This window comes from Myotis lucifugus, unplaced genomic scaffold, assembly GCF_000147115.1.
Source record: "Myotis lucifugus unplaced genomic scaffold, Myoluc2.0 scaffold_106, whole genome shotgun sequence".
Taxonomy (NCBI): domain Eukaryota; kingdom Metazoa; phylum Chordata; class Mammalia; order Chiroptera; family Vespertilionidae; genus Myotis; species Myotis lucifugus.
This window is the reverse complement of record NW_005871154.1, coordinates 732,203-744,321: the sequence shown is the minus strand read 5'-3', so window position 1 is coordinate 744,321 and position 12,119 is coordinate 732,203. Positions and strand designations below refer to the sequence as shown.

General features: G+C 38.0%; 1 protein-coding gene across 1 annotated transcript in view; it reads right to left on the bottom strand.

Moving 5' to 3' along the window:
* NOX4 (NADPH oxidase 4) overlaps nt 1-11,279 on the bottom strand; it is a 149,353-nt gene extending 138,074 nt beyond the window's left edge. Inside the window, exons 1-2 of the mRNA XM_006092917.3 lie at nt 11,192-11,279; nt 10,454-10,549 (exon numbers count right to left, since the gene is read on the bottom strand). Coding sequence (XP_006092979.1) covers nt 10,454-10,549; nt 11,192-11,248 — 153 coding nt within the window. The 5' untranslated portion in view covers nt 11,249-11,279. The remainder of the gene's footprint in view (nt 1-10,453; nt 10,550-11,191) is intronic.
* Between the last annotated feature and the right edge of the window lie 840 nt (nt 11,280-12,119).

The following is a 12,119-nucleotide window of genomic DNA, read 5'->3' as shown; positions in this document are numbered from 1 at the left end:
AATGAATGAATGAAGAAAAGAGTAAAACAGGAGCCTTGAACTGACCCATGAAGATAATGTGCTATGAACTGAGATTATATGTTTAAATCCTCTGTCCCTAACATCAAAAACCTAGGTATTTTTAAATCTTTTGTTTTTACAAAGAGGATTCACTGCTAATCCTATATAATAAAAGGGTAATATGCAAATCATCCGAACAGCGGAACTGAATGCTATGACGCACACTGATCACCAGGGGGCAGACACTCAATGCAGGAACTTCCCCCTGGTGGTCAGTATGCTCCCACAGGGAGAGCGCCATTCAGCCACAAGCCGGGCTGATGGCTGGCGAGCACAGCAGCCCGCCTCCGTGGCAGCGCTAAGGATGTCCGTCTGCGGCTTAGGCCTAAGCTATCAGTCATCAATTGGACATTCCCGAGGGCTCCTTGACTGCAAAAGAGATCAGGCCGGGCTGAGGGACACCCCCCCTCCCCCAGAGTGCATGATGGGCCTCTAGTGTCCTATGAAATTAGTCTTCTCATGTGTACCTAAATCTTTGGTTTGCTTGACAGAAATTTTTTAAAGGCCAAGAAATTTGGAGCTAAAATTTAAAAACCAATGCAAAATGAAAAGCAATTAATTGTGAGCTTAGATATTCTTGAAATTATAATTAGAAAAACAAAAACATCATAGTGTCATTGGTAAAATATCTTTTTAAATTTTCCAAAGTTAGAAATAAACTTAGTTACTGGAAACCTTTAGTGATTAGCAATCATTAACAAATAGATTTCAACATAAAAACAGTCTTAACTTCAACAATGTTTTCTGAAAGAAATGAGTCTATCATCATCATAAATTTGTTTACTACAACTTTGTATTAGAAATAAGGCAACTATTGATGACAGCCATTCTTACAGGTGTGAGGTGACATCTCATTGTTGCTTTAATTTTCATTTCTCTGATGATTATTGACAGTGAGCATCTCTTCATATGTCCATTGGTCATCTGTATGTCTTCTTTGGAAAAGAGTCTATTCAGGTCCTTTGCCCATTTTTATTTTTTTAAATATATTTTTTATTAATTTCGGAGAAGAAAGGAGGAGAGATAGAAACATCAATGATGAGAGAGAATCACTCATCAGCTGCCTCTTGCACGCTCCCTACTGGGGATCGAGCACGCAATCTGGGCATGTGCCCTTTACCAGAATCACACCTGGGACCCTTCAGTCTGGAGGCCAACGTTCTGTCGACTGAGCCAAACCAGCTAGGTCCATTTGCCCATTTTTAAATTGGACTGTTTGTTAATTTGGAATTGAGCTGTATGAGTTATTTATTAATTTTGGACATTAACCCTGTATCACCTATCAAAATGGCTATCATCAATAAATCCACAAACAGCAAGTGTTGAGGAGGATGTGGAGAATAAGAAACCCTCGTGTACTGTTGGTGCAGCCACTATGGAAAACAGTATAGAGGTTACTCAAAAAGTTAAAAATAGAACTGCCTTATGACCCAGTGATTCCACTTTGGGTATTTATCCCAAGAAACCCAAAAACTAATTCAAAAGAATATATGCACCCCTTTGCTTATTGCAGAGATTCACATTAGCCAAGATACAGAAGTTACCCAAAAGCCTATCAGTTGACAAGTAGATAAAAAAGTGGTGCTACATACATGCAATTGAATATTACTAGGCCATAAATAAAAATGAAATATTACCATTTGTGACTTAGAGAGGGTATTATGCTAAGTGAAGCAAGTCAATCAGAGAAAGACAAATACAATATGAATTCAATTATAATGTGGAATTTAAAGAACAAAATAAATGAACAAACATAATTGAAACAGACTCATAAACATAGAGTATTTAAACATATATCCTCAGATTCATAGACTAAACCATCACAGACTGATGGTTGCCAGAGGGGAGAGGAGTTGGGGGAATAAGTGAAAAAGGTGAAAGGATTAAGAAGTACAAATTGGTAGTTACAAAATATAGTCAATAATATTATAATATTGCTGTACACCTGAAACTAATACAAAATAAGAATGAATGTATACTATAATTGAAAAATAAAAATTTTAAAAAAGAAGGAGCCGGCCAGTGTTGCTCAGTGGTTGAGGGTAGACCTATAAACCAGGTTGTGGTTTGCTTCCCAATCAGGGTACCTGCCCAGGTTGTGGGCTCAGTCCCCAGTGTGGGGCATGCAGGAAACAGCCAATCAATGATTCTCTTTCATCATTGATGTGTGTGTTTTCTCTCTCTCCCTACTTCTCCTTTCCTCTCTTAAAATAATAAAAATAGATTTTAAATAAATGATGAATAAAATTAAAAAGGAAAGTAACACTTTTCTAGGTGTTCACACTCATTTTTTCCTCATCCTATTTAATCCCCTCCTTTTAAAAAATCATACCAGAGAGAAATTAGGTGAAACTATGCAAAATGGCCATTTTTGTAAATCAAAATTTTTTAATACTGGAATTTTCACATAGTTCAATTTTAATAATATAATTCTCAATTTAAAACTGAGAAAACTAAGGCTTTGAAGATTTCAATACTTAAAGGCATAGTTGCTAAGAGTTAAGGTCACTATTTCAACTTCAGTCAATTTGTTTACAAAACATGTTCTTTTCAGTACATTATGTTACCATTGAATTTTCATAGGTATTACTATATTTGAAATTTAAGCTAATAGTTGCTTCATGCTTAGGAAAAAGCAATAGTAGATACTGGGTTTTAACTAGAATTAGAATGAATGTCATTCAAAACTTTTAACAATTTAAATTTTATACATTTGTAATCTGTGAATTAAAAAAAAATTCATTTTCTTCTTTAAGGATGACACACTCAAGCTTTAAAACCAGTACAATCTAAGACATGTTTTCTTCAGGCAAGCCAAAACTAAGGAAGTCTTGTAGACCCATTATGATCCAAGACACTAAACTCTTCCAAGATTTTCATTTGAGTCATTCTCTTGCTGTTTTACATTTTCAAAAATATACAAGATCAAAATAGTTGAAAAGTTCAATGATGGGTTCCACAAAGAATGAGCCAAAGCCCAACCCCCAGAAAAATTCCATGTAGGTAACAAATGTCATTCCACCAATGCCAAACAGCAAATGCCATTTGTCAAGTAGAACTTTTATACTGAAGTTCTACATTCCTGTGGTTTAATATGAGTCATTGTGTTCCAATTGAAATCCATTAATATAGACCACTGATGATATCTGCTTGGTTTTCCATTTAGATATTCTGAGCTATGAAAAAAAAAAGGAAAAAGAAAAATGTATCTTCACCTTTGTTGGCTTTATAAATGTGCTTTTGGGCCCATGCTTTTCAAACCAAGAGAATGAACAAAGCTCAGAGACATCCAAAGTAACTTATCTAATGAAACTTGGCCAAGGAGAATCAGTGGGAGGTAAAAGCAACCATCATCCTATCTCTTCTGTATTCTCAATAGGTGGTTCTTATTCTCTTGTTCCACAACAGTCTCCTTTTAGGGTACCTTCACGAACCTTGAAATCCGTGTTCTCATAGGAGAGGGGGTTCACTCAGGATAAGATGCTAACTGGAAGGCATGTAAAAGAGTGTATTTGGGGGGACAGGAAATTAAAAAAGAAAATCAAAATTATAGCATGGGGAAAAAGAAGCTTGTTTGGATCACTGCCACTTCAGATCCTCCAATGGACCTGAGCTTTCCAGATTACATTAAACAAAACTACTTGCAATTTTTTAAATCAACTGTTTGAAAATCCTATCATAGGAAAAAGGAATATTATTTATCCGTAGATAAGAGTCATTGTTGCCGAAACCGGTTTGGCTCGGTGGATAGAGCGTCGGCCTGCGGACTGATATATAAAATGCTTTCACTTTGTGTACATTTCTCATCTCTTCTTGTCTCAAGCTACATCAGATGGCTAATATTCTTGATGTGTCTAATCGATGTTTCTCTCTCATCGATATTTCTAACTCTCTACCTCTCTCCCTTCCTCTCTGTATGTATTGGATTTATTTATCCGTAGATAAGAGCCATTGTCAAATTCAACTTTCCCATTTCTAAAAATGTAAACAAATTCTAGTGATCATGAAATGTCCATCTTTTCCTTACTCTATCTACTTTTTTTAGTCCCATTATTAGAATGCAACAGAAACTACTTTTCATCACATGGCTTAACCTTATCACATTACAAAGTTACATTAAGACATGGAAACTAAGAGGTGAAGTAAGCTCACTCTCATCTAGGTAATTTACCTTTCTACTAAGGTCTCACTCTTAGTTCATGCCTTTGCAAAATCATTAATTATAAAATGCCACAGGCCTTCCAGATCCCACATAAGTAGTCACCACTGTAAGTGTAAAGCATACTGGATGTTAAGAGCCATGTAATGCTTTTCTGTCATGAATATGAAATCTCATTCCTTTGTCCAAAGTGTCTTTTATGACTCCTAGATGAGCTCTGATAATGGTACCATGGCTGGAGCCTTAAAATCTGGGAGGAATTAACAGAAAAGTATGTGATAACAACCATTTTTTTTAAACATCTGTGATGCTTTCAGTTCTTCAAAGTAGGTCTGTATCCATTAAGTCCTCTAATCCTCAGCACAGCACTCTGAGATAAGGGGGTTAGTTTCATCATGTTTCACTGGCTACAGACATGTTAAGTGAATTGTTGTATATGGCTATACAGGATGAGAGAAGAGAGAAGGAAAAAGAAAAGCAGCATTTGGGGGACTCTTGTTAGATAATGGGCTTTATGCTAGGAATTGTAATCCATGAGAAAGTTATTTATAATTTCCATGTTTTAGCTTAGATAAGGCACTGACACTGAATGTATAAAAAATTTAACACCATGTCTGGCCCATGAGAACATTTTAATGAATGTCGACTCTAACTATTATTATTATGTATTTATTTTAATTTTCTTTAGGTTTCACGATAATCTTGTGAAATAGCCATTATTTCCCTTGTTTATATATTGAAGACTCCAATATTTTATGAAGATTAATAAATGTTCCTTTGAATGAAATGCATTCTACCTCAAACTGAAATTCCATCCAGCAATCGTAACCAAGTTGCCATAAAATGTGTGCCAATTACAAATTTCAGCAGATAGCTGATATCAGGGTCAGGAAGGCAGCCAGAGGTCAACCAAAGGAAAGAATGTTTCCAGTCCTACCATCTGCTATATGCTCACTAAGTTCCTTCCATCTTTACATTTCTATAAATTCTTTTAATATTTTACTTATAAATCATTTATAATATTATGATTTAGTACTATTAATAGTATTATTAGCATTAAAACTAAATCATATTACTTAGTATTTACAATAATAGCTATCTTTTGCTGAGTGCATATGCATCGAGTGCTAAGCATTCCACCTGCGCTAACATAAGAGGAAGGTTTAAGCCTAACTTTCTTTATAGACGATTTAAACTTAGGCTCAGAGAAATAATTTGTCACAATCATAAAGACAGATAAATGCCTGAGCCAAGATTCAAACTCCCATGTAGTTCCAAAGCCCATGATCTTGTCAGAAAGGAATTAGAGTTGTTTGATTTTCTTGCCCAGAATTACCTGGGCACTTTAAAAATCAATTTTGTGATCAATGAACTGCTTAGTATGATGAACTAGAAACACTGACTAGAGATAGAAGACCTACCAACCACATTGAACTTTCCAGTGAGTCAATAAAGAAGACATTTAACTATACCAAGTTGATCTGTCAAATGAGAAATGAACTAGAACAATCCCCAAGGTCCCTATAACATTCTGAAAGTCAGCAAGCTCCTCTCCCTTAGACTAGGTGTTCCCCAGGGGAAAGCATATAATATGCAGCCTCCAGAACTGTGAGGAAATAAATTTCTGTTATTTGAGCCACCTAGACTGTAGTACTTACTAGTAGTTATGGAAGCATCAGCAAATTAATGCAATAGGTATCAGGATACCTGCTAACTGTACAAGTCTGTCTCAAGCTTAAGAATAAAAATAGAACTCCTGTGCACTGTTGGTGGGAATGCAAATTGGTGCAGTCACTATGGAAAACAGTATAGAGATTCCTTAAAAAACTAAAATGTTAGATGAGAAAAAGACAACAAAGAATTATGGCACATAGAATGTGATTAATAAATTGTAATACTTATAATTAGGTTGAACCACTTGAAATGGCTGATACTTGGTTATTTTTGTTCTATCAAATGGCAATTCCACATGGCTTAGCTTATTGTTGCAAAGAGGCTGAGAGCACAGTGGTTAAGAACCGGGATGTTTGAGCTAGAGTCCTACCTCTGTGACTCACTAGCAAGTCACAGAATTTTTCTAATTCAGTTCCTTAGCTGCAAGATTTAAATATCTACTCCATAGGATGGGTGAAAGATTAAATAAATTAATCAACACAAAACTTTTAGATTAATGCCTGATACTTAGTTCCCAATAAATGTAATGTTATTGATATTATTAATAATGAAATGAAGAAGGTACATTTGAAAATCTCTGAACTTAACTCCAACACCCAATTCTATGCTGTTTTGGATGGTGTTGATTAAAGAGGATTATACAGGGCCATTTAGCTGTATAAAACAAAGAGGTTAAACATTAAGTGCTAAAATACTGTACAATCAGGAATTACTTAAATTAAAATGTCTCATATTTCTTTAACAATTTGAGAAAAGTCTGAAGCAACTGGAATACTGAAAATATGTTATGTTGGGGATAAATTAGTACTTTTCCTTAACTTCTTAAATTACTAAACGTCTTTAAATATCATTTCACATAAGATGAAAAGCTAGAGGTCTATTATATATAGAGTTTAATAGGTTCTTGCACAGGTTCATAGAGTTGTTCATTCTAAGAGACAGTATTGGACTGACAGGATGAACAGATCAGAATGGTAACAAACCCACTAATTGAGTGGCTGATAGTGAGCAAATCACTTCAACCTCATTTTTCTATTTGGGAAACTGAGGAAGAAATCTAAGATATTAAAGCTCTCTTCTAAATCTAAAAGTCTATGAGTCTCTATTTTAAAAAATATATTTTATTGATATTTTTACAGAGAGGAAGGTAGAGGGATAGAGAATTAGAAACATCGATCAGCTGCCTCCTGCACACCCCCTACTGGGGATGTGCCTGCAACCAAGGTACATGCCCTTGACCTGAATTGAACCTGTGACCCTTGAGTCCGCAGGCTGACGCTCTATCCACTGAGCCAAACCGGTTAGGGCAAGTCTCTATTTTAAACAGATTAAGAATATAATGATGGCATCAAAGTAATACAACCTATTTTGCCTGTCAATAAATAGGAAGTAAATTATTTTCAAATAGAATATTAAAAAATAAAAGGAAACAAAAAATACACTGTTAAAAATATCCCAAATTGAAACCACAGTACAGTATTCTGTGCAATAAAGAGGGGAAAGTTAATGATCAAGCCTTTTCTGAAATTGATAGGAGGCATATATTCCTTCTCAGCAGAATTCAAGCTGCCTAGGCTAGCACTGAAAAGAATACTGACTTAAAATCCTAGGTCCATTGGTCCTTAGACTCCATTCTCTGACCTTAAGAAACTTACATGACATCAGATTTCTGTCTCTGAAATATGTTAATTATGATATAACTTCTAGGTCTCTTGAGAGGGTAAATTAGTTAATGTTTCTAAGTCACTTAAAGGATAATGATTGACCAAAGAAAGATCATCATTGTGAAATCAGAAAAACAAAACAAAACACTCAATGCTCGAGACATTCTTCTAATTAACATAGGTATCTCAATAAGAGCTTTAAAAAAATGATCTTTAAAAAACGATCTTCATGACCATGACCATGTAGAAGATCTAAAATAATAATTGCAAGGCAAAGCAAAAACAATTTACATTCTCATTATGGCATTATAAGAATAAGTAGGTTAAAAGTGAACAGTCCATATACATATGTTAGTTTTGGGGGAAAGATATAAAACCAAGACACATTGAATCTGGTATCATTAAACTCATTCTCTTCTCCAATTAAAATGTTTATATCAATTAAGTGATATCCTCTAATTGTTAAAGTGTCAGAAATACAACTCAAATAGGTGACTATAAATGTGAAGGTTTCTATAAATAGTATTCTCAGTTAAATTGCTTTGACATTTCAAAAAATTTAACAAATTAATTTTTTAGAGTTGGTCACAACACATTAGTTCTTCCATTAAAGTACGAGCAACTACATTTTCCAACACTTGAAAATAAATAAATCGCAAAAACAGATTTAATCTTAAGTAATTAATGGAGTCCTTTATTTAAAAAGTAATGTTACCCCAGTAAATGGAATTTTTAAAATAGTTGCTATAGGAAGATGGAGGAAGTTACTGTTTGGTTTGTTCATTTGTTTGAATGTTGCTTTGGCTTTCTTCAAAGGATTGTTTTTCCCTCTTACATAATTCTAAGATTCCAATATTCACAGCATGTCATAATTAAACATCTTCTAGAAAGTACACAGTCTGATTAGCACATTAACTCAGGCATAAACCAGCCGTGACCATGCTGCCTCCAGGACTGGGTCAAATCAGTCTTGGAAAGAACAATCATGATGAAACTTAACATACTAATTCCAATATTATTTTATCTTCCATCATTTAAGATCTTCTTTTCCCTGTCAGTTCTTTTTTTTTTTTAATATATTTGTATTGATTTCAGGGAGGAAGGGAGAGGGAGATATAGAAACATCAATGATGAGAGAGAATCATTGATCAGCTGCCTCCTGCACACCCTACACCAGGGACTGAGCCTGCAACCCAGACATATGCCCTGACCAGGAATCAAACAATGACCTCTGGGTTCATAGGTCAACAATCAAGCACTGAACCACACCAGCTGGACTCCTTGTCAGTTCTTACTCTTTAATTTTGGTGAGAACAGTCTCTTAGCCTACTAGTAATAAAAATGGCTATCTCAGTTCTGAAAATTAAATACCTTTACATTCATTCTCAAAGGCTCCCATCACCAGATTAGGGAAAAGTCAGAGATGTTTTTACAGTTACATATCAATAACTAAAGCCCACAACTTACCCTCCAATATCAGCTCCTATTTTGAAGAGGGTGAGCAAGAGGACTACCTATATTCTGATGTCTTTTTATTGAACTGAGTTTTGGCTTGGTGCTTGCTTTCAAGCAGAATAAGTGCATATGGCCATGAGGGTGAGAATATCTTCCCCATAGTCTACACTGTGCTGCCCAAAATGGTGGCCACTAGCCATAGATGGCTGTTGAGCATGTAAAATATGTGTAGAGCCATCAAGGAACTAAATTTTTAATTTTATAAATGTTATTAACATAAATTAAAATTTAAAAGCTGATAATCATTTGTGTTATTGGAAAAGCTTTAAATATGTCTAGAACAACTTGAATATGGGAATCCACTATAACATCTGTAAAAGTTTCTGATTTCTAAACATCGGTCAAGTATTTCTGATGAAAACTTACTGACTGAACTGTGACGGGCATATGTGTAAAGCTATATTTCAAAGAATTAACAAACAAAAATAATATTAATAATTTTTTTCAAATATTGATCACATATTGAGTACTTCAATCTATTATACTACTTTGGATATATTATTAGAAATAAAATATATTCTTAAAGTTAATGCCACTGGCTTCTTTTAAACGTACTACTAGGAAATCTTAAGTTACTTATGACTCATGCTATATTTCTACTGGGCAGCACAAATAATGAATAAATACTAACCAGTGGCATAAGTATCTGAGATGGGCCAGTGAAGTGGTTTAGAAAATCTGTGTAATATGAGAAAGAAGCAAAAGACCAGACAGCAGTGTGTTCAAATCTGAGGGACTTGAGCAAGCCATTCTGTTTCCGTAGCCTGTATTGCTCCATGTGTAAAATGGGAAGAATAGTTTCCTGGCTTAAACTAAATATTTATAAAGTAACAAAGTGCCCGGTTTATCATCGGTTTAAATAAACTGCTGAATAAATAGTTTTGCAATGGAAAGCAGAGACTTCAAACAACTACTAAGAATCACCCGCTTCTCAGTGTCAATGAATACTGCCTCTGACACATACTTTGCTAGACCTAGAAAGGAAAGACTACAGAAATCCTCTGCATGAGCTTACGGGCAGGCTGAAGTCTTGATGAGTGAAAAGTAAAAGCCTGTCATCGGTTGGTCCTTCTGGCCACGCAGATATTTCAGGGCATTTTGCAGCTAGCTGACAAGAAGAAGCGACTTTTCTTAGGCACTACCAGCCTCCTCTGACAGTTTCCTCCACTTCACTCCAGCAGACGTTATCTTTGGTACTTAAAAGAGTCAGTCATTTTAACCCAGAAAAGTATAAATGATAAATCAAGAAAATTTGACCCACTTGAGAGATTAACAAATATTTCACAGTGAACAACCAATGTTTCTTTAATGAATGGAAGAACTGATGAAGGACTGCAGCAAGGTCTGCCTCCATTGAATGCATTGCACCACTCCCACTTACCCCCAACATCTGGTGGAGGTAGTGGTACTCTGGCCCTTGGTTATACTGCAGGAAGGTTTTCCAGAAAAGCAGGACGTTCAGGGCCAGCCAGATCAGCTAAATCACACAAAAGGAGAGAGAAAACAAAAAGTAAACATAAACATGACCTGATGAATGGAAACCTGAAGTACATTCCTTGGACACAATACTTTCAATGGAACCTCAATTAGTAACAGCGGAAAGCAATCTGAAAACCACTCCAAGAAAAACACAGCTGACCTCACTCAGCCCCTGCACCCAAGAGGAAGCATTTGGGCTGTCAACAGGTCTCCTGGATGATCTGCAGACATCCCTTGCTTGCAGGGCAAACACGGGACTCAGAAATGAGTGATAGCACCTGGTCCCCAGCGATGTGTATTGTTAAAATACACCATCAAGCGGAAGCATTCTGGGCAGAGAGCAAAGAAGGGACGATGTTTAAAGGGTTAAGAAAAAGCCGAGTTCATTACAGTGATCCCTTCTCCCTTCCTCCACAGCCGCTCACCCCTCGGGGCAGAGGAAAGGTCTCTGGCTTTTGCAGAAAGGGTGGTATCTTTATGATCTCCGGGTAGTAACCACGGGAAGTTTTCTGAGTTGAGAATGTTCGAATTCGAGGCAAAACTTCCACTTCCAGCCTCCCACCCGCGCACGCTCGGAGAATGAATCAAAATCTCTCTCCAGGAGAGACCAAACGCGGGGACAGCCTGCCCGCCATCCTACCAGGCAGAGGTGTTTAACCCCTTCGTTGTCCAGCCAGCTCCTCCAGGACACAGCCATGCCGCCCCGCTGCGCCCCAGCTCGCCGCCCGCCGGCCCGGGAAGGAGCGGCGGCGGCCGGGGGCCCTTGGGTACAGGAGCGCGGGCGGGGGGCGGGCCGGGCCGGGAGGCGGGAGGGCGTTGGTCATAGACCGAGTGGAACCGCGAGGCCGGGCGCGAAGCCAGCCCGGGCCGGGGTTCTGCGCCCCGAGTGAGCCGGGTCTTCCGGGCGCCGCGGCTCCGGCTCCAGACGCAGCGGGTCTGCGCGGGCCACTCGGCGGCCCCGTCCCCGGCCCGCGGCCCCAGCTGCGCCGCCCGGCCCCTTTGTCTGGGGCGAGCCCGTTGTTGTGGTTGTGGCTGCTGCTGCTCAGGATGTCCCGGCTGGGAGCTGGGAGCTGGGAGCTGGGAGCTGGGAGCTGGGAGCTGGGAGCTGGGAGGCGGCCCGCAGCCCAGCCTGCCCAGCTCGGAAAGACAAGATGCGGAGAAAGATACTCCTACTTAACGCGGGGACCTGGCCTGCCTTCTCCTGCACACACACCTACTTCTTTTTGACAGGTCGTTTTCCAAAAAAGTTCAACTCAAAGAGCCTTGGTAGCCACATGAAGGCCGGAAATAGCCTTTTGTGTACTAGCGTCCCCCTTCTCCTGCCCACGCTCAGCAACTCACACCTAAAGCCTCCCTCCACCCTCCTCTTCTTTGTCCTCCATCCCTACTCCAACCCACACTGATGCAAAGCTTTTAAGAAAATTCTGAACTGAAAAGAAAAGATCAGAGGATGGATGGTTAAAGCGGATGTGATTCTCCAGGGGCTTTAGGGAAGCTCAGATTTACTCTATTCAGGAATTTACATTTCACTACCTAGTATCAGAGTTTCTTTAGTAACAGGAATCCTC